The sequence below is a fragment of the Oncorhynchus nerka genome, linkage group LG13 (assembly GCF_034236695.1).
Source record: "Oncorhynchus nerka isolate Pitt River linkage group LG13, Oner_Uvic_2.0, whole genome shotgun sequence".
Classification (NCBI taxonomy): Eukaryota; Metazoa; Chordata; class Actinopteri; order Salmoniformes; family Salmonidae; genus Oncorhynchus; species Oncorhynchus nerka.
The window spans coordinates 55,105,611-55,129,341 of NC_088408.1; the positions used below are offsets into that span (position 1 = coordinate 55,105,611).

Sequence of the window (23,731 nt, forward strand, 5' to 3'; positions counted from 1 at the left end):
TCCCTTAATCGTGTTATGGCCGAAAGAGGCAGCAACAGCTTCATAAACAGCCTGGTGCAGGCATCAATGGCAGAGAGCTGCAGCCGAAGCAGCAGTGCTCGGGAAATCTAGGTCAGATGTGTTTGTTTAGAGCTAATCGATGGTCTCTGGTGCAGCTCTCCTTGGAAGCTCATTACCTGTAGAAAAGGGAACTGTCTGTTCCAGCACAATTCTTCCTGTCTTACAGAGGACTCTCCCGGAGACAACTGCTTATAGGCTGCTTTAGTCTTTACATCTGAGCCCAGGGCAATTGGAGGCTGTGGAGATTCTCTGGTTGAAAACAAAATAACTTTTCAACTGTGTTCTGCTCTTTCTCCCTTGGGATGATAGAGCTGATTATTTTAGAATTGTGATGCGGGGGGGGGGGGGCAGTGGAAGGGGCTAGGGAGAGTCAAGGGAGAGAGATTCACTCATGAAAGACACTTCAGAGGCAACCAAAGGCCTTTCAGTTGGACTTTCTCTACACTTTCAGGGGATTCATCCTGTATTGGAACTTATAGCTGCAGGGGAATTTGTAAAAATACACCACATGACCAAAAGCATGTGGACACCTGCTCGTCAAACATCTCATTCCAAAATCATGGGCATTAATATGGAGTTGGTCCCCCCTTTGCTGCTATAACAGCCTCCACTCTTCTGGGAAAGCTTTCCACTAGATGTTGGAATATTCATGCGGGGACTAGCTTCCATTCAGCGACAAGAGCATTAGTGAGTTCGGGCACTGATGTTGGACAATTAGGCCTGGCTTGCAGTCGGCGTTCCAATTCATCCCAAAGGTGTTTCGATGGAGTTGAGGTCAGGGCTCTGTGCAGGCCAGTCAAGTTCTTCCAAACTAATTTCGACAAACTAGTTCTGTATGGACCTCGCTTTGTGCACAGGGGCATTGTTATGCTGAAACAGGAAAGGGCCTTCCCCAAACTGTTGCCACAAAGTTGGAAGCACAGAATTGCCTAGAATGTCATTGTATGCTGTAGCGTTAATATTGTCCTTCACTGGAACTAAGGGGCTAGCCCGAACCATGAAAAACAATCCCAGACCATTATTCCTCCTCCACCAAACTTTACAGTTGGCACTATGCATTCGGGCAGGAAGCGTTCTCCTGGCATCAGCCAAACCCAGATTAGTCTGTCGGACTTCCAGATGGTGAAGCATGATTCATCACCCCAGAAAACGCATTTGCACTGCTTCAAAGTCCAATGGCGGCGAGCTTTACATCACTCCAGCTGACGCTTGGCCTCGGAAACACATTTCATTAAGCTTCCGTCAAACAATTATTGTGCTGACGTTGCTTCCAGAGGCAGTTCGTAATTCGGTAGTTAGTATTACAACCGAGGACAGATTATTTTTACCCGCTACGTGCTTCAGCACTCGGCGGTCCCGTTCTGTGAGCTTGTGTGGCCTACCACTTCGTGGCTGAGCCGTTGTTGCTCCCAGATGTTTCCACTTCACAATAACAGCACTTACAGTTGACTGGGGACGCTCTAGCAGGGCAGAAATTTGACAAACTGACTCGTTGGAAAGGTGGCATCCTATGACGTACATGGCATATGCTTATAGGTGTTGTGTTACCTCAGCTATTGTCATAATGACATCATGTCTGCACTCATTAAAGCCCCGGGTTGACTTTAGTGTGCTTCTGTCGTCTTTCACGTGCATACGCTACATATCACTAGGGTCCGGTGTGACACACTTAATGGACAGATGACGTCTTGAAGAAAGTGACAGCTAGCAGAGACATTCACAAGGACTGGCCTGAAAGAACAATTATTCCACTGTCCAGTCCACTGCCTACCTAACTCAACCATTTGAATGCTTTTACAACATGTCCTTTTCAAATGATGCGGTTGCTTTATGAGTGAGGAATCTACCCTCAACTAGCAAGCAATAGCCCTTCGGAGGTCAGACAATGAAGTGGGGTTGAACAGTTCAAACATCTCCAACACATTGTCAGTTACGCAACCGTTTAAAAAAACAAGATATTCATGCTATTGGCTGTAGACTATACAGTCCTACGGAAATATCTGATGATAAAGTTATCTCTCCTCTCTCTCACGCTCTCTGATATGCATTCCCACACTGTACTGAGAGTACTGAGAGAGTGGTCTGGCCTGGGCGATGTCACTCTCCGGAGATATGGTATCTGTGATAGCCCTCAAGAAGAGTTTTTCCACCCTGCCTGGGCCAGACATCAAAGGATGGCTTCAAAGTCCTCGAATACCCTTCACCACACACGTACTGATGCAAGCACACACATCAAGACATGCATAGCACACATCAAGACATGCATAGCACACATCAAGACATGCATAGCACACATCAAGACATGCATAGCACACATCAAGACATGCATAGCACACATCAAGACGCAAACACACATGCGCAAGCATACACACATCAAGGCACGCACGCACACACATACACACAATCCTACAGACTCACGAATCACACACACACACACACACACACACACACACACACACACACACACACACACACATACATACATACATACATACAAATACACACACACTCGAGGGGCCAAACAGTGCAGTGGCTTGAGGGATCAATATATAGTACAAGTGTGCCGACCTCCAAGGTCTCCAGAGGCTGAGCAACGATAGATAGAGGGAGGCTATTCTGAACTCACACACACTGACAAACAGAAACCTTAGGAGTGTTATTACGCCAATGTCTACAATGGGCACTTAAGTATCCAGGAAGTAGTTGGTGCTCTGTAGTAACATTTACAAAACTAAATCAGGTTTCCCTCCAGTTTTGACTGCAATAGAGAGATTCAAGGCACTAGACAGTAAATCAAGGTTAGTGAAAATCACAGTGTTATGAACATTAGGGTTAGATTGACACTACCGGGAGTTATCTTAACCCTCAAGAGAGTGATAAGATCCCTGGAGTCAGTGTTGATAACTGGAGTTGATTGGGACAGAGTACTTTGAACTCCATTAAGTGTAACCAGAGACAGAGTTCAATCTATGGAGTTATGCATAGATGTGGGAGGGGACTCATTGTCAATATTTCTCAGCATGCTCTGTTGCAGGTTGATTTTTTTTACAATTGTTTGTTTCAATATCTGTGTTTTCACACGTACATTCATTGTTTTTGATCTTACGCTACACAAAGAAAATAACATTTTTTCTAAACTAACCCAATCTGTAAGGGTTTGGATTTATAGCAACCGTTAATGAGATAGTTGTTCCAGTTAACATGGTGTAGTTCAGGGATGTTATAAGAACTCAGTCAGGGTCTCAACTTACTGTTGCGAGTTCAAATAGTAGATTTCACAAGGTGCGATTTAGAAATTTGGTTGTGCATCAGCAGTTTTTCTCTTGTTATGTCGGTCACTGACAGTCCGTCAATTAGACCATGTCAGCAATTTTTCCCTGATTGCTAAGTTAGTTTAGCGGCCAGCTAACTCCCTGCGAGTAGGATATTTACTCCATTTAATGTTGTTTTAACTTCAAAAATATCAACACCATGACCAGAGTAGTTTCAGCATAAAATGGGACCCATATAACCCCCCAAAATAATGTTACATTTAAGTCTTGTGATTTTACCGTTCAAAACATGTCTGGATGACGACACACACGATGATGATGATGAAGATAATGACAAAAAGGTCTTACCAGCAGGCAGTTGAAGATGACGTAGAGGATGAGCATCCACAGGTATCCGTAGCCCATGTGTAGTCCTGCCCACAGCCACACCAGGGACACCAGGGAAAACAGGTACAGCACCATGGGCACCTCTGCAGCACACACAACAGGGAACACTTAATGCACAGTTAAGACACACGGACACTCAGACAGACACACATGCACGCATGCATAGATGCACGCATGCACATACACGCAGACAGATCATTCTTAGAATTAAATAAATTACATCAGCCTATTTCACAATCAGAAATTGGGAGCTTTCCAGAAGGTCAGAGCGCTCTGATCCCTGCTCTCTCTCCATGTCTGGCTCTGGTCCATCATCCCAGTGCTCTGGTCCAGTATAGAGTAGTGAGCTGGATCTGGGGCAGCAGGCAGCAGACCAGGCCCTTGAGGTTGATTAATGAAGCCTCTCTTAATCAGCACACTTTATACTGTAGGTCACAGATCCTGGCACCGGGGCTGCCAAGTACAGTACACCCGTCGCACGCACGCACGAACACACACACACACAATCTGTGCCAACTGCTCAGCTAACTCACTCTAACTAAAGGGCGCATCGATAGATGAGAGATGGAGATGAGAGAGAGAGAGAGAGAGAGAGAGAGAGAGAGAGAGAGAGAGAGAGAGAGAGAACGGTAGCGGTAAGCACAAAGACCGTCTACACAATGACAGGGCTGTTGACCTGTTGACCAGAAAGCAGCCTCTCTTGTCCAAATTGCATCTGGTCCCAAAAAGTACTCCATGAAACTAACCTCCGAACTACACTCTAAACCAGGGATGGGAGATGTTTTAGTTTTGGTATTCATTTCGTGCAATTCTACACATTTTGCCATAGGATGGAGAGAAATATTTTCAGTTTTTAATGTGATATCTAAGTGACTGACTAACAAAATCAATGGGGGCCCCCGGGCTCAAATTCAACCTTGATTACTGCAAGTTTAGAGTCCCCCACCAAAAAAGTTAATATATATATATATATATATTTTTTTTTATTTGTAAAATATTTTTTATATATATATAATAAAATAAAGTAAAAACAATGTTGGCAATATTTTTTGTCAGACTGAGTGTGTGTGAGAGTCTGTGTGTATGTAAAGTACATGTATGTGTGGGTTAAGTCTTGGGGGGTTCACTAGAGACTTGAAACAGATCTATGGTGAAATTAAAAAACCTTGATTTCAGCATGCTGGAGCAGAGGGACTTTAGCCCATCTCTTAACCTACTGAAGCAAGTGCACTGACCTTGAACCACTCTCAGTTGATGCTGAGAGGTACAGATCTAGGATCAGCTTCCCCTACCCCAGTCCTAACCTTAACTAACAATGGTTGCCAACCTTTCCACTTCCAAATCACCCTCAAAAGCTCTTGAGAACCACCATTCACAGAGTCACATATATATATTTTTTTACATAACATAAAATACATTCGGTCGAATTTAGTCCATTTAGCAGTGAAGGTAACTAATTAAAGGCCTATTACTTTTAGAAACAATTTGCATTTCGATTTTTGTATGGATTTTTTATCCTCCAAAACTTGCGGACAACCTGCAGTTCCCTCACGAATTCAAGAAGAGGCATGACTCCACAGTTCGCCTAAAAAAATACCTTACCCTATCTACAATGTTGGACATTGGGTAGCACAAACATAATACAGTACATTCATGTTATGTCCTCCAGCATTCTCTTCTAGCTCAGCGTTGAACTAATGAAAATGTAGTGCCTGGACACAATGAGCACATACAGAGAGGAAGGGATCTGACATTTACATGAGCACGTTCCCATTAGTGTGTGTTCTTGCCTGTTGAGAACAGAGTGTTCCACGTTAACTAGCCAGACCCAGGATAATAAATCCCTATTACCATTTTATTTCAACGGCAATGCAGATGTGGTCCTTTGATCCCCCACTCTCAGTCTGTGTGTTGATTGTGGCTGGATGTTGACCAGTTACTGGCTGTTACTGGGGAGACTCTCTGCCGGCCCGGGGTGGAGTGTGTTGCGGGTGATGTGCGGAGCTTAGTGATATCGAAAGGTGATGAGGGGAAGAAGCAAGGAGCAAGTGGTGACTGGAAGACTCAAACTAGTGCATGGGTAACACAGTACAGCAGAACACAAGCCGTCAGTGCTGGTTAAATGTAGGGCACACTGTTCAGTCCACTTCACAACTGGGCAGGAAACACAGGGCACGGGCCCAGGGCTAAGCAAATAGCCTACACATAGGTGCCACATCCACCACCTTGTCTGCTCTCTCCCTCTTCTTCTTCCACCTCTGTGTGCCAGTTTTCCATATTTCTATCATTCCGTGCGATCCTTTCCCCCCCCACTTTCCTCCGATCTCACGCTATCATAAACTCGCACTTCCTTCACGCTCTCTCTCTGCCTCTCTCACACATCTGCATCCCTCTCCGCTCCTCCCTCCTTGGTTTTTTCCACCAGTGTAAGCACATTCCTGGCTGTGGTCTTGGTAGGAGGTCCCACAGTGGGAGCAGGTTCCAAAAGCCTGCTGGGAGGGAATGGCTGGTCTGCTGGGTCCACAGGGATGGGAGAGAGGAGCGGCAGGGTGCTTTCCATCACTTCCCCATGGAGATAATATAGTCCTTATCTTATCTTACTGTACAACCTTGAATGCAGAACGGGCCTTAATAGACAACCTGCCATTTTTCTCAACACAATGTGCCCACTTTTATACAAAAAGCCCGTTTAAACTTTTTCCCACAGCTTCCACTGGAAATAGAGAGATCCCTTTCCTTGCCAAGATCAGAAGAGGAGAGGATAGGGCTACAGTGCATTCGGAAAGTATTCAGACCACTTCCCCTTACAGACATTTTGTTACATACCGGTTTATTCTAAAATTGATTAAAAAAAACAAAAATCCTCATTAATCTACACACAATACCCCATAATGACAAAATAAAAATAGAGTTTTAGAATTTTTGCAAATAGATTAAAAATAAAAACACTAACACCGTATTTACATAAGTATTCAGACCCCCTGCTACGAGACTCGAAATTGAGCTTAGGTGCATCCTGTTTCCATTGATCATCCTTGAGATATTTCTACAACTTCATTGGAGTCCACCTGTGGTAAATTCAACTGATTGCACATGATTTGGAAAGGCACACAACTGTCTATATAAGGTCCCACAGTTGACAGTGCATGTCAGAGCAAATACCAAGCCATGAGGTCAAAGGAATTGTCCGTAGGGCTCCGAGGCAGGATTCTGATGAGGCACAGAACTGGGGAAGGGTACTAAAACATTTCTGCAGAATTGAAGGTCCCCAAGAACACAGTGGCCTCCATGATTCTTACGTGGAAGAAATTTGGAACCACTAAGACTCTTCCTAGAGCTGGCCGCCAGGCCAAACTCCGGGGAGAAAAGCCTTGGTCAGGGAGGTGAGCAAGAACCCAATGGTCACTCTGACAGAGCTCTAGAGTTCCTCTGATGAGATGAGAGAACCATCCAGAAGGATAACCATCTCTGCAGCACTCCACTAATCAATGCCTTTATGGTAGAGTGGCCAGACGGAAGCCCCTCCTCAGAAAAAGGCACATGACAGCCCTCTTCGATTTTGCCAAAAGGCACCTAAAGGACTGTCAGACCATGAGAAACAAGATTATCTGGTCGGATGAAACCAAGATTGAACTCTTTGTCCTGAATGCCAAGCGTCACATCTGGATGAAACCTGGCACCATCACTACGGTGAAGCATGTTGGAGGCAGCATCATGCTGTGGCGATGTTTTTCAGCGGCAGTGACTGGGAGACTAGTCAAGATTGAGGGAAAGATGAACGGAGCAGTACAGAGATCATTGATGAAAACCTGCTCCAGAGTGCTCAGGACCTCAGACTGTGGCGCTGGTTCACCTTCCAACAGGACAACGACCCTAAGCACACAGCCAAGACAACGCAGGAGTGGCTTCAGAACAAGTCTCTGAATGTCCTTGAGTGACCCAGCCGGAGCCCGGACTTGAACCCGATCAAACATCTCTGGAGAGACCTAAAAATATCTGTGCAGCGACGCTTCCTATTCAACCTGACAGAGCTTGAGAGGATTTGCAGAGAATAGGAGGAACTCCCCAAATACAGGTGTGCAAGTATGTAGTGTCATACCCAAGAATACTCAAGGCTGAAATCGCTGCCAAGATGCTTCAACAAAGTACTGAGTAAAGGGTCTGAATACTTATGTTAATGTGATATTTCAGTTTTATATTTGTTATACCTTTCCATATAAAAATCTGTTTTGCTTTGTCATTATGGGGTATTGTGTGTAGATTGAAGAGGGACAAAAATAATTTAATACATTTTAGAATAAGGCTGTAACGTAACAAAATGTGGAAAAAGTCAAGGGGTCTGAATACTTTCCGAATGCACTGTATGTTCCCTGTGTATTTGGACTGACAGGCTTCTCAGTGTGAGAAGACAAACTGTGTGGAGGATGGGAGTTCAACACAAACAAGTGAGCCGAAACCCAAGATGGTGCTGACGATACGGTCACAGAGGGGTTATCAGCTGTAACAATACACACAACACAACACAGCATACCCCCTACACTGGACCCTAGGCTTGGGTTCAATTAAGTTCACTAGCAACACAGGAATAATTGAATAATACTGGGGTTATGAATAGATGTGGGTCTGTTCGTGCCCCATGTGTTTGTGTGTGTGTGTGTGTGTGTGTGTGTGTGTGTGTGTGTGTGTGTGTGTGTGTGTGCGTGTGTGTGTGTGTGTGTGTGTGTGTGTGTGTGTGTGTGTGTGTGCGCATATGCGTGCGTATGCGTGCGTATGCGTGTATGTTTGTGTGCACATACGTGCGCTTGTTGCTGTGTGTTTGTGTGGTCTTGCAAAACTCTTTCCCCAAGCCCTCTTCTGTGAGTCCTGTGGCTGGGCAGCCCAATAGGTCTGGCTACAGGCCCGCTCTGGGCTGCTGTGTTAACATGGAAGAGTGAGCTAGGAGGGAAATGTAACTTGTCATCACACCTAAATGGCAGACCCACAAGTTCCACCGTGGACTTCTTCTATAAGTCAAGGGGAACTCCAAGTACTGCTACCGTGTGTTTTCCGTTTGGAAAAAAAAAAATCCCAACACCAGTCTCCCTAACATGTATAATAACGGAAATAATTCATAGAATGAATAAAGACAAGATAAGAACATTGGCCTAATTAAATGCTGTAGTAATATCCTTCTGTGGACCAGACTCTGTTGCCTCTAAAAATTAAAAAAAAAAAACGGTTTAAAACACATGAACAAGCTAGGCTGGCAATATATGTATCGTCTTGTAATCTATAAAACGCCATGCTTTGATAGGGTCAATGGGTTTGGAACACAACCGTCGCCATGGTTTTATAGCTGGGTGTCCGCTTATGCTATCAAATTGTCAGTCATTTCCATTCTGTGTGAAGCAGCAAGAAAATGACATTGCATAATGATAACATTGCGTGGTTGCTACCCGTCCAATCCAATAGCATGGTTGCTACCCGTCCAATCCAATAGCATGGTTGCTACCCGTCCAATCCAATAGCGTGGTTGCTACCCGTCCAATCCAATAGCGTGGTTGCTACCCGTCCAATCCAATAGCGTGGTTGCTACCCGTCCAATCCAATAAGCGTGGGTGCTACCCGTCCAATCAATAAGCGTGGTTGCTACCCGTCCAATCCAATAAGCGTGGTTGCTACCCGTCCAATCCAATAGCGTGGGTGCTACCCGTCCAATCAATAAGCGTGGGTGCTACCCGTCCAATCCAATAAGCGTGGTTGCTACCCGTCCAATCCAATAAGCGTGGTTGCTACCCGTCCAATCCAATAAGCGTGGGTGCTACCCGTCCAATCAATAGCGTGGGTGCTACCCGTCCAATCAATAGCGTGGGTGCTACCCGTCCAATCCAATAGCGTGGTTGCTACCCGTCCAATCCAATAGCGTGGTTGCTACCCGTCCAATCCAATAGCGTGGGTGCTACCCGTCCAATCCAATAGCGTGGTTGCTACCCGTCCAATCCAATAGCGTGGTTGCTACCCGTCCAATCCAATAGCGTGGGTGCTACCCGTCCAATCCAATAGCGTGGGTGCTACCCGTCCAATCCAATAGCGTGGGTGCTACCCGTCCAATCCAATAGCGTGGTTGCTACCCGTCCAATCCAATAGCGTGGGTGCTACCCGTCCAATCCAATAGCGTGGTTGCTACCCGTCCAATCCAATAGCGTGGGTGCTACCCGTCCAATCAATAAGCGTGGGTGCTACCCGTCCAATCCAATAGCGTGGTTGCTACCCGTCCAATCCAATAGCGTGGGTGCTACCCGTCCAATCCAATAGCGTGGGTGCTACCCGTCCAATCCAATAGCGTGGGTGCTACCCGTCCAATCCAATAGCGTGGTTGCTACCCGTCCAATCAATAGCGTGGTGCTACCGTCCAATCCAATAGCGTGGGTGCTACCCGTCAATCCAATAAGCGTGGGTGCTACCCGTCCAATCAATAGCGTGGGTGCTACCCGTCCAATCCAATAGCGTGGTTGCTACCCGTCAATCCAATCCAATAGCGTGGGTGCTACCCGTCCAATCAATAGCGTGGTTGCTACCCGTCCAATCCAATAAGCGTGGTTGCTACCCGTCCAATCCAATAGCGTGGTTGCTACCGTCCAATCAATAGCGTGGTTGCTACCCGTCCAATCCAATAGCGTGGGTGCTACCCGTCCAATCCAATAGCGTGGTTACGTCCAATCCGTGGTTCATCCAATAAGCGTGGGTGCCCGTCCAATCCAATAGCGTGGTTGCTACCCCCGTCCAATCCAATCCAAGCGTGGTTGCTACCGTCCAATCAATAAGCGTGGGTGCTACCCGTCCAATCCAATAGCGTGGTTGCTACCCGTCCAATCAATAGCGTGGTTGCTACCCGTCCAATCAATAGCATGGTTGCTACCCGTCCAATCCAATAGCGTGGTTGCTACCCGTCCAATCAATAGCGTGGTTGCTACCCGTCCAATCCAATAAGCGTGGGTGCTACCCGTCCAATCAATAAGCGTGGGTGCTACCCGTCCAATCAATAAGCGTGGTTGCTACCCGTCCAATCAATAAGCGTGGTTGCTACCCGTCCAATCCAATAAGCGTGGTTGCTACCCGTCCAATCAATAGCGTGGTTGCTACCCGTCCAATCCAATAAGCGTGGTTGCTACCCCGTCCAATCCAATAAGCGTGGTTGCTACCGTCCAATCCAATAGCGTGGTTGCTACCCGTCCAATCCAATAGCGTGGTTGCTACCCGTCCAATCCAATAGCGTGGTTGCTACCCGTCCAATCCAATAGCGTGGTTGCTACCGTCCAATCCAATAGCGTGGTTGCTACCCGTCCAATCCAATAGCGTGGTTGCTACCCGTCCAATCCAATAGCGTGGTTGCTACCCGTCCAATCCAATAAGCGTGGTTGCTACCCGTCCAATCCAATAGCGTGGTTGCTACCCGTCCAATCAATAGCGTGGGTGCTACCCGTCCAATCCAATAAGCGTGGTTGCTACCCGTCCAATCCAATAGCGTGGTTGTGGTTGCTACCCGTCCAATCCAATAGCGTGGTTGCTACCCGCTACCCCAATCCAATAGCGTGGTTGCTAGCGTGGTTGTCCAATCCAATAGCGTGGTTGCTACCCGTCCAATCAATAGCGTGGTTGCTACCGTCCAATCCAATAGCGTGGGTGCTACCCGTCCAATCCAGCGTGGTTGCTACCCGTCCAATCCAATAGCGTGGTTGCTACCCGTCCAATCCAATAGCGTGGTTGCTACCCGTCCAATCCAATAGCGTGGGTGCTACCCGTCCAATCCAATAGCGTGGTTGCTACCCGTCCAATCCAATAGCGTGGGTGCTACCCGTCCAATCCAATAGCGTGGGTGCTACCCGTCCAATCCAATAGCGTGGTTGCTACCCGTCCAATCAATAGCGTGGTTGCTACCCGTCCAATCCAATAGCGTGGGTGCTACCCGTCCAATCCAATAGCGTGGTTGCTACCCGTCCAATCCAATAGCGTGGTTGCTACCCGTCCAATCCAATAGCGTGGTTGCTACCCGTCCAATCCAATAGCGTGGGTGCTACCCGTCCAATCCAATAGCGTGGGTGCTACCCGTCCAATCCAATAGCGTGGTTGCTACCCGTCCAATCAATAGCGTGGTTGCTACCCGTCCAATCCAATAGCGTGGTTGCTACCCGTCCCCGTGGTTGCTACCCGTCCAATCCACCGTCCAAGCGTGGTTGCTACCGTCCGTCCAATAAGCGTGGTCAATTGCTACCCGTCCAATCCAATAAGCGTGGTTGCTACCCGTCCAATCCAATAAGCGTGGTTGCTACCCGTCCAATGCTACCGTCCAATAAGCGTGGGTGCTACCCGTCCAATCCAATAGCGTGGTTGCTACCCGTCCAATCCAATAGCGTGGTTGCTACCGTCCAATCCAATAGCGTGGTTGCTACCCGTCCAATCCAATAAGCGTGGTTGCTACCCGTCCAATCAATAAGCGTGGGTGCTACCGTCCAATCCAATAAGCGTGGTTGCTACCGTCCAATCCAATAAGCGTGGGTGCTACCCGTCCAATCCAATAGCGTGGGTGCTACCCGTCCAATCCAATAGCGTGGGTGCTACCCGTCCAATCCAATAGCGTGGTTGCTACCCGTCCAATCAATAAGCGTGGTTGCTACCCGTCCAATCAATAGCGTGGGTGCTACCCGTCCAACCGCGTGGTTGCTACCCGTCCAATCAATAGCGTGGTTGCTACCCGTCCAATCCAATAGCGTGGTTGCTACCCGTCCAATCAATAGCGTGGTTGCTACCCGTCCAATCCAATAGCGTGGGTGCTACCGTCCAATCAATAGCGTGGGTGCTACCCGTCCAATCAATAAGCGTGGTTGCTACCCGTCCAATCCAATAAGCGTGGTTGCTACCCGTCCAATCCAATAGCGTGGTTGCTACCCGTCCAATCCAATAGCGTGGTTGCTACCCGTCCAATCCAATAGCGTGGTTGCTACCCGTCCAATCAATAGCGTGGTTGCTACCCGTCCAATCAATAAGCGTGGGTGCTACCCGTCCAATCCAATAAGCGTGGGTGCTACCCGTCCAATCCAATAGCGTGGTTGCTACCCGTCCAATCCAATAGCGTGGTTGCTACCCGTCCAATCCAATAGCGTGGTTGCTACCCGTCCAATCAATAGCGTGGGTGCTACCCGTCCAATCCAATAAGCGTGGTTGCTACCGTCCAATCAATAGCGTGGTTGCTACCCGTCCAATCCAATAAGCGTGGTTGCTACCCGTCCAATCCAATAGCGTGGTTGCTACCCGTCCAATCCAATAGCGTGGTTGCTACCCGTCCAATCCAATAGCGTGGTTGCTACCCGTCCAATCCAATAAGCGTGGTTGCTACCCGTCCAATCCAATAAGCGTGGTTGCTACCCGTCCAATCCAATAGCGTGGTTGCTACCCGTCCAATCCAATAGCGTGGTTGCTACCCGTCCAATCCAATAGCGTGGTTGCTACCCGTCCAATCCAATAGCGTGGTTGCTACCCGTCCAATCCAATAGCGTGGGTGCTACCCGTCCAATCCAATAGCGTGGTTGCTACCCGTCCAATCCAATAGCGTGGTTGCTACCCGTCCAATCCAATAGCGTGGTTGCTACCGTCCAATCCAATAAGCGTGGTTGCTACCCGTCCAATCCAATAAGCGTGGTTGCTACCCGTCCAATCAATAGCGTGGTTGCTACCCGTCCAATCCAATAGCGTGGTTGCTACCCGTCCAATCCAATAGCGTGGGTGCTACCCGTCCAATCCAATAGCGTGGTTGCTACCCGTCCAATCCAATAGCGTGGTTGCTACCCGTCCAATCCAATAGCGTGGGTGCTACCCGTCCAATCCAATAGCGTGGGTGCTACCCGTCCAATCCAATAGCGTGGTTGCTACCCGTCCAATCCAATAGCGTGGTTGCTAAGTACTGTTAACAGTGCAATGATAAGAATGGGGGGGCAATACACATTAGATAACAACATCATACTCAACACTGTACTTAAAAAAAGGCTATGAAAACGCTAGTGCCAGCTGTAAAGGTCTCACTCTTGGAAAGTCTGACAACAAGGGGAAGGCCTAATAAAATATGTGTCGTAGCGATAACGTGAGCTGAAAATTGTGGCCAACAGTACGACATCTCGGGGCCAAAGCAAGTGGTGGATAGACAGATTTGATCCGTCCTTTCCCTTAGAATACACAGTGTACGTAACCATTGGCTGTAATTTGGGATTAGGAGGTGGTCAGCTGTTTGTATGACCACTCCCATGGCTGTTGACAGCCTGTCTAGGGTCAGTGATTGCATCGTGACTCCTCTAATTACTGTGGCATATATACAATAAGTACAGTAGGAGGAATCGTGTGTAGTGGAGTCTCAATTGCACGCAGTAGCAGGCTCAAAATGGCACCCTGTCATTTTTTTGCCTGCCTGTCTGTCCGAGCCTCTCAATAATTTGCCCATAGAATTGTAAGTCTGTCTGTATGTCTAACTCTAATCCCTGTGACACTCATATTTTCCCTTTGAAAGCAATGTATTGACAGAAACGTCAACCATTTGACGCATCTTTTCCCATTGAATCCAATGTATTGACAGAAATGTCAACCATTTGAAGCATCTTTTCCCAATTAATCCAATGTATTGACAGAAACGTCAACCATTTGACGCATCTTTTCCCATTGAATCCAATGTATTGACAGAAATGTCAACCATTTGAAGCATCTTTTCCCAATTAATCCAATGTATTGACAGAAACGTCAACCATTTGACGCATCTTTTCCCATTGAATCCAATGTATTGAGAGAGAAGAAAAACGTCATATATTGTGACGTTTTCATATATGGTGATGTGACAGGATGACGTTTTCCTACGATATCATGTTGGTACTGCACCTCAGTCTGTACAACACAACCAACACTGGAAACGCAGAATCATGCACATGCCTTGATCAAGGTGGTCTGTGTGACTGAAATGCCGAATAAACGTTTAGTATACACAGGGTGTCTTTGGTTCTTAGGCACATGTTATCTAAGACGTTTCTTTATCCATCTGCTAAATGCACCACATCTTGTCCTACTGCAAGGTAACGAGCCTGACACCGACGCTGCATTTCACACCTGGCTATAGAGTAGAGTATGTCTGCAGACTCACACACACATGGCATCAAATGTGAGTGACGTCAGAGGCCGTGGCATATCTCACAGCACTTTCAGAGCTGTACCTGCGGGTCAGGGCCAGGCAGATGTGAAATAAGTGGAGGCCTGTGCTTATCTCAGCAGCAGGCCGGTCCTGGTAAAGGAGCAGAGGGAATGGTGTCCGTCACCTCCTCTCGTCTCACAATGATTACATCAGCATTCCAACAGGCTCCTCTGTTGTTCTCTCTCTCTCTCTCCCACCGTCAATAGCAGTGGTCATCAGAGGGGAGTGAGCCCACGACATGAGCCAGATAAACTGAAATCATTCTGTGAATCATTTGAGAAACAGAAACGCCGATGGACGACAGTTTTATACGCTATATGTCTTGAAAAAAAGAATGTCATTTACAAATATCGAATAGAGCACAAGCGTTTGCAGAGTTGAAATCTGTCAGAGAAACAGTGCCAGTGAATGAGACTATGAGTCTGGAAGCTAATATGAAGAGACAGGTTCAGTGATCTGTCCTGTTAGTCCCACTCGTCAATAACAGAATTTACCAAGAGGCTTGGCATCTCTACACAGTAACTCCAGTCATCCATGACACCCAACACTTCTGGTTCCCAAGGCTCTCAACCCTGATTGGCTGAAACACTTGAAACATTCAGCGGTACCTCCATGCCGACCATTAGAGTAGCATTCATCTGCATGTGGCACCCAGGGGCATCATAATGCAATTCCACTGGAGAGGGCCCTTTAGTGTGCTCTCTGGCTCACTGATAAAAACCTTCTCTATCTCTATTACAGTAGCCATGTCTGCACATCAAGCCTCTTTGAGCCCAAATGAGAATCAGTCTAGGCCTTCTCGCCAGCTTCTCATCCTACAACCTTGAGTTATATAAACTCCAGACAGAGAGACTTCTGAAACTAACCAGGGATGTTACTGTGACTGCTTCCCAAATGGCACCCTACTCCCTACATAGTGCATTACTTTTGACCAGAGCCCTATAGGTGCCCTATAGGGAATAGGGTACCATTTGAGACGTGCTCCTGTATCTGTTTGTAGTGGAGCCTGCAGCTATTTTTGCTTGTTACACAAGCATTTCGCTACACTCGCATTAACATCTGCTAACCATGTGTATGTGACAAATACATTTTGATTTGATTCGATTTGATTACATCAATTCTCAATGACCAAATCCAAGCCTAGAGAATCAGCCTCATATTGAAATGAGCCAGTCATTTCCTAATAGAAGAGTCGGACCTACTGAAGAAAGTCTATAGCCTAGTACAGGGTTTCTCAAACTCAATTTCCTGACTAAATGTAAAAAAATATATAAAACCTTTAAAGTGTCATTTTCCCCCAATTTTCAAACCCTTATTCAAGTTTTTCAAAGACCTCTTTGATGAGAATAGGCTACCCGTCCTGTTGGATGAGGATGCAGAGAGCTGTGAGAAAGTAAAGTGCCTTTTTGTCGTAAAGTGCTTCTACACCTGCATTGGTTGCAGTTTGGGGTTTTAGGCTTGGGTTTCTGTACAAGCACTTTGAGATATCAGCTGATGTAAGAAGGGCTATATGAATACATTCGATTTGATCAGTTGTGTCCCCAGTGTTGTGCCCCTGGTCCAAAGAGCATGTGATGACTGCGGTCCTCCAGGGCGCTGTCTGAGCAGGCCTGTATTTGCATGGTGTTTTTGAAAATGAAAAGAGGGCCTTTTTTCCACCACAGACTCAGGCGGAAACGGCAATATGATAACAGTTGAGTGCCATTGCTTCAGGTTGCACTGACAGGCAATTCTCTACCGCGGGGATCATCAACTAGACTCAGCCGCATGTTGATTTTTTCTTGAGCGGATGGCCTGGGTGCCGGAACAAAATGTAGACTGCAAATTGACCCGCAAGTAGCCCAAACATATATAATGTTTGTCTCTCTATTATGTATAGTAATACTTAGGAACAGATTTAAAAAAAAATGTAAATCACTTGGAGCTGATTTCCTGGTGTTTTTACAGTCCAACAATAAAAAAAGGTTTTGCTCAGAAAAGTTGGCGGGGGGGGGGGGGGGGGGTCAAATAAAACCACCCGCAGGCCAAATTAAATTGGGGAACCCTGTTCTATTGGGCTGCGATGTAAACACCACAAACAACACTGAGGCGAACTAGGAGGAGCCTCTTCACACTCTTCTACACTTTATTGTAAAAATACCGTTGGCTACACACGTTACTCAAATGTTACTCGCGTACTTGCTATGTCTCGACTGCTACTTCCGGAGGTAGCGTACGACACTCAAACGACAGTTGCCCATCTTGAAGCAGGGCCGTGTATACAGAGTTGTCTCATTGACCCAACACTCCAACAGCATAAATCGTAATAGCAGAGCCGTGTTTTTTTGAAACAGCTGAAATGTATAGACATTTTCCGAATAACTTGAGACTTGTTTCATTGAGTTTTTACCTGATATTGCATTAACAGCCGGTTACATTCTGCAATTGTTGCGGTAGCTACCAGCTGTACTGAGCCACGTAAAACTATGGAAGCCCATCTCCAATACCAAAAACATGTCAAATATAGGTCATACAAATAGGACATGTTTTGTTTCACTTGTAACATTGTTTGGTGATTTCAGATGTGGCATCACAGGTCCCAGAGTAATGGGGGGTGGGAAATTGTTCCCTGGGGCCCAAAGTTTTTCCTGATCTGGAAGTAAGCTAACCTAACCAGCTCCAGACCTTAGTTGTAGCAAATGACACAGTAATAAACTAGCTGTAAACATGTTTTTATATGGGCTATGATGGGACCAGAAAAGGTTTCTAATCAGATCATATGTAAAGAAAATATATGAACACTACAGGTCAAACATTTTGAACACCTACTTATTCAACAGTTTTTCTTTATTTTTACTATTTTCTACATTGTAGAATAATAGTAAGGACATCAAAACTGTGAAATAACACATATTGAATCATGTAGTAACCAAAAAAGTGTTCAACAAACCAAAATATATACTTTAGATTTGAGATTCTTCAAATAGGCACCCTTTGCCTTGATGACAGCTATGCACACTGTTGGCATTCTCTAAACCAGCTTCACCTGGAATGCTTTTCCAACAGTCTCGAAGGAGTTCCCACATTTGCTGAGCACTTGTTGGCTGCTTTTCCTTTACGCTGCGGTCCGACTCTTCCCAAACCATCTCATTTGGGTTGAGGTCGGGGGATTGTGGAGGCCAGGTCATCTGATGCAGCACTTCATCACTCTCTTTCTTGGTAAAATAGCCCTTACACAACCTGGAGGTGTGTTGGGTCATTGTCCTGTTGAAAAACAAATTATAATCCCACTTAGCCCAAACCAGATGGGATGGCGTATCGCTGTAGAATGCTGTGGTAGCCATGCTGGTTAAGTGTGACTTGAATTCTACATAAATCACAGACAGTGTCACCATCAAAGCTGTTGGTTTGGATGAAACCAAAAATCTCCAATTTGGACTCCAGACCAAAGGACAAATTTCCTCCGGTCTAATGTCCATTCCTCATGTTTCTTGGCCCAAGCAAGTCTCTTCTTCTTATTGGTGTCCTTTAGTAGTTGTTTCTTTGCCGCAATTCGACCATGAAGGCCTGATTCGCACAGTCTCCTCTTAACAGTTGATGTTGAGATGCATTTATTTGAGCTGCAATTTCTGAGGCTAGTAAACTCTAATGAACTTATCCTCTGCAGCACAGGTAACTCTGGGTCTTCCATTCCTGTGACGGTCCTCATTGGAGCCAGTTTCATCATAGCGCTTGATGGTTTTTGCGACTGCGCTTGAAGAAACGTTAAAAGTTCTTGAAATTATCCATATTGACTGACCTTCATGTCTTAAAGTAATGACGGACTTTCGTTTCTCTTTGCTTATTTGAGCTGGTCTTGCCATTATATGGACTTGTTCTGTATACCACCCCTACCTTGTCACAACACAACTGATTGGCTCAAACGCATTAAGGAAAGAAATTCAACAAATGAACTTTTAAGAAGGCACACCTGTTAATTGAAATGCATTCCAGGTGACTGCCTCATGAAGCTGGTTGAGAGAATGCCAAGAGTGTGCAAAGCTGCCATCGAGGCAAAGGGTGGTTATTTGAAGAATCTGAAATATAGTATATTTTTGGAATTGTTTAACACTATTTTGGTTACTACATGATCACATATGTGTTATTCCATAGTTTTGATGTCTTCACTATTACAAGTAAAGAAAAACCCTTGACGGAGTAAATATTCTAAAACGTTTGACCGTGTCTTTAAAAAGGCCTAGGCATCCTAGCCATCCTATATGTGAATATAAATCACATTTATCACATTCACATTTTCTCAGAACACAAATAAATTGCATTTCTCATCCAGCCTGTGTAAAGAAGGAGTTTTAAGAGGCTGTTGAAAACCTGTTTATGGACCTCACTCTACTGCTACCCCCCCCTTGAGTGTGTGTTTGAGTGTGTGTGTGTGTGTGTGTGTGTGTGTGTGTTTGTGTGCGAGGCTGCTTTAGTGTGCCCCTCAGGGTGTCGGGCACAGGCAGGTACATGGGCTCTAAGGCTGAGGAACAGACGCCGGCAGTGTCAGAGGCATGCCGAGTCAGCCACTACAGCACGACGTGACTGTGTGTGAGCCGGTGTGTGTTTGTTAGGGCCGGTGGCTCTGCCTTCTCTACAGCGGACACACAAACACACTCCAGGGGAGGGGTAGAGAGGCGCGCAGGGCTGCCTTAATCGACGTCTACGTCATCGGCGCCCGGGGGAGCAGTTTTTGTGGGGGTTAACTGCCTTGCTCAAGGGCAGAACGGCAGATTTGTCCACCTTGCCGGCCTGGGGATTCGAACCAGCAACCTTTTGGTTACTGTCCGAATGCACTTAACCATTAGGTAGCTGTTTGTTCACCCGCATCCACCCGCAGTTGCTAATAACCCATCCGCAGCCGCCCGACTATATGAGATAAAGTGAAGATTTGAGGCCTGCACCAGACCCCATAGAAAATGTGTTTCAGGCTAATGTCAGAGACAGACAAACTATATTTTGACAAAGGGTACAGGATTTTTTTTTGTTTCAGCTGATAATTTCCAACATTTTAGTAAACTACATGTTAGTCAACTTGTCTATAACTAGACACATGCAGTTTCTCTTATATGTTGCCCCAGAGGACTAAATAAACCCTTGCTCACCAGGATAATGTCATAAATGACAGGATGAATGGTTCAATCTAGCTGACATTGTTAAAGTTCCCTCTGTCATCTCTGCATCTATCGCAGAGCAAAGACATTTAGGGACCAGGGATATGAGTAAACCCCCGCATCACTAACACACACAATGTGGCACAGACCACACACTGTGTTGTGGGGAGGCTATGAGCAGCTTTGCCAACCAAAGGACTCGCACTAATTCAGGCTTTGCTTTGTCATTGGAGGGAGCGACCAAAACACGGATACTTAGCAACAATCGAGAGGGATTTGATTCACGATACCGACGGACCAGAACAAAAGCCAGGGATAATGTGTGTGTGTGTGTGTGTGTACAGAATATCCTCTGTTTGCAAGGAACTGTGTCTCCACCCACTCTGCATAAATCCAAGTGAGTAGCATACATATGTGTATGTGTTTTGTACTGACGTGCACAATGCACACATGTGTTTTGCACTGCAGTGAATGTTGCATAAAGCTTTAATCAAGGCTGCCCTACGACGCCTGATCAGACGCGTACTCGCTTTGTACGCGATATGAGCGTGCGCGTGTCGGGGTGGTTTTTGCAGGCCATTGTGAAAAATAGTCCAACAGCCTGGGTTGGGGATTAGATGTGTGTTGTAACAAGCAATCTCCACAGGCTTTTCAGGGAACCTACCACAGAGTGTTGGAACAAGGACATCCTGCCCACCATCTGTGGATGGGCCAGCCATGGGGGCTGCGGTGGGGGTTGCTAGGGGTTGTTGGAGATGGGTGAGACGGGAAAATATAGGTATCTCTGTGGAGGATGTATTCGCTATAGAGCTGGTTTTCAGACTTGGTCTGGTTACTCGAGACATGGAGGTGGCTAGATGCTCCAACCCATGCCATAAGTCTCATAGTGGGCAGACTGTGTGTGAATTCACGTTTGTATTCTTGCATGCATGTATGTGTGTGTGTGTGTGTGTGGGGGGGGGGTAATATACCTGAGCTGTTGGTGCGTCCGCGGTACACATCATCGTAGGCCTTCCACTGCTGTGTGACCTGGTAGGCATGGATGAAAACCACTAGTACCCCGACCAGGCAGATGAGAGGCACCAGGGCTGCTGTACACAGAGCAGCATAGATATTAGGAATGAAACACCTGCAGAGAGGGGAAGGGAGAGAGAGAGGGGAAGGGAGAGAGAGAGGGTAAGGGAGAGAGAGAGGGAAGGGAGAGAGAGAGGGTAAGGGAGAGAGAGAGGGTAAGGGAGAGAGAGAGGGGAAGGGAGAGAGAGAGGGGAAGGGAGAGAGAGAGGGAAGGGAGAAAGAGAGAGGAAGGGAGAGAGAGAGGGTAAGGGAGAGAGAGGGGAAGGGGAGAGAGAGAGGGGAAGGGAGAAAGAGAGGGGAAGGGAGAGAGAGAGGGGAAGGGAGAAAGAGAGAGAGGAGAAGGGAGAGAGAGAGGGAGGGAAGGAGAGAGAGAGAGGGGAAGGGAGAGAGAGAGGGAAGGGAGAGAGAGAGGGGAAGGGAGAAAGAGAGAGGAAGGGAGAGAGAGAGAGGAAGGGAGAGTGAGAGGGTAAGGGAGAGAGAGAGGGTAAGGGAGAGAGAGAGGGTAAGGGAGAGAGAGGGGGTAAGGGAGAGAGAGGGGAAGGGAGCGAGAGAGGGGAAGGGAGAGAGAGAGGGAAGGGAGAAAGAGAGGGGAAGGGAGAGAGAGAGGGGAAGGGAGAAAGAGAGAGGAAGGGGAGAGAGAGAGGGGAAGGGAGAGAGAGAGGGGAAGGGAGAAAGAGAGGGGAAGGGAGAAAGAGAGGGGAAGGGAGAGAGAGAGGGGAAGGGGAGAGAGAGAGAGGAAGGGAGAGAGAGAGGGGAAGGGAGAGAGAGAGGGGAAGGCAGAGAGAGAGGGGAAGGGAGAAAGAGAGGGGAAGGGAGAGAGAGAGGGGAAGGGAGAGAGAGAGGGAAGGGAGAAAGAGAGGGGAAGGGAGAGAGAGAGGGGAAGGGAGAGAGAGAGGAAGGGAGAGAGAGAGGGGAAGGGAGAGAGAGGGGAAGGCAGAGAGAGAGGGGAAGGGAGAGAGAGAGGGAAGGGAGAGAGAGAGGGGAACGGAGAGAGAGGGGGAAGGGAGAGAGAGGGGAAGGGAGAGGAGGGGTGTTATTACACAAAACTTGCAGTAAACAGCCAAGGAGAGGAGTAAAATGAAGCCCTTTATTGCGCTGTATTAGTTAAAGACATTCTTGCTTCAACATCCATAAGCAGGATCTAGGGCCTGATACCTCTGATCCTTCATAAGACTCTCAGCCTTCCCAGTGAAGAACAAGCTACAAAGACATTTCCTTTATGCACAAACATCTACTTCAACCTCCCTCTCACAACTTAAAGTATTAAATAATTTTTCTATTTAAGGCTTTTGGGGGGGGGACAGCGTCTTATTTTTCGAAGGTTTTTATCGTCGATACATCTGCAGTTTTGGCCAAGTCTTCGGAGCGTGCAAGGAGGAGAGGGCTGCTGTCGTCTACGAGATCTGCTGTTGGTCAGGGGAGTGAGCATTATCCTGCAGGGATCAAATCCACCACTATCACTGACCACTTCAAATAAAAAAATCGAACAGTCTTCTTCTAATCTCTGGTGAAATACTGATCCTGAATTCTGTGTCATATTTGATCTTGGTGTAGCTTTGTAATCCATCATTATTGTAAGGGGATGAGCTGAAGTACTGCGCACTTACTTCGGCACGCGCGCGCGTGTGTGTGTGTGTGTGTTTAAGGTCACACTCAGTGTTGTTGTGTCCTTGCGGCAGCACATTCCAGCACATGGTTGGGGAGGGCAGAATATTCAGCACCACAGTGGGCCAATTGGCACAGTCAGACATGGCTCCCAACTCAGTCTCACACAACAAACACACTCCCCAGGGAGTGCAGCAAGAGACACTGTGTTCTTTCTGAAGGGGTATCCCTGCTCTGACGGCCCTCACGCCACCCTCCCAGTGGTAAGCCTGGTGTCCACGAGGCCCAACTGTTCCTCCATGCCCAGACACAGTCACACCCCCAATGGTCCCTTAATGACCACTGACACTTGTCATGGATCTCGAAATAGAGCCGGGAACAATATTAATTTATAGTACTGCTTTTCTCAGGAGTATGTCGGTCGGTCTGTGTCTGTCCGTCTGCTAGTCGGTCCGTCCGTCAGTCTGCTTTTCTGTCCGTCAGTCTGCTTTTCTGTCCGTCTGTCCGCCTCTCTCTCACTCACTCTCACTCTGTTCTCTCTCTGCCACCCCCCCCCCCTACTCTCTCTCCCTCCCTCTGCCGCCCCTCCTCTCTTCCCCTTTTCTCACTCCCCCTCCTTCAACGTAATCTATTCAGAGGAATTCACTCCCATCATCTGTCCAGTCCCTGTTGTGTTCTTGTCGTGTCGTTTAGAAAGGTAGGGAGCCTGTGTTTGGCTCTGGGAAAAACAACCCAACCACTTTGTTATGGCGAGAGGTTTATCTCAATGAGCATATGCTAACGGTGCCATCTCACAGAACTGCGCTAATATGGCAGTGGAACAACGGACACAAATACAGCCCTACCTTACTTCACCAAGGTAAGTCATTGGCTATGGTGAACATAATAGAATGTAAGGTACGCCAAGTAATAGTAATACACTATTTCACGATGTTCTTCCTGCGGGAGAACGTGTTAAACAGACACATTGCTGTTGTTGGGTCACGTGGTGTCTTGTGTGT

The 23,731-nt window shown here is 47.0% G+C and overlaps 1 protein-coding gene across 1 annotated transcript in view; it reads right to left on the reverse strand.

Annotated features, from left to right (window-relative positions):
* The window catches only part of LOC115140639 (adhesion G-protein coupled receptor V1-like), a 183,895-nt gene that overhangs the window by 20,057 nt on the left and 140,107 nt on the right, over positions 1-23,731 (reverse strand). The window contains 2 exon segments of the mRNA XM_065026488.1: positions 3,681-3,802; positions 21,023-21,180. Coding sequence (XP_064882560.1) covers positions 3,681-3,802; positions 21,023-21,180 — 280 coding nt within the window.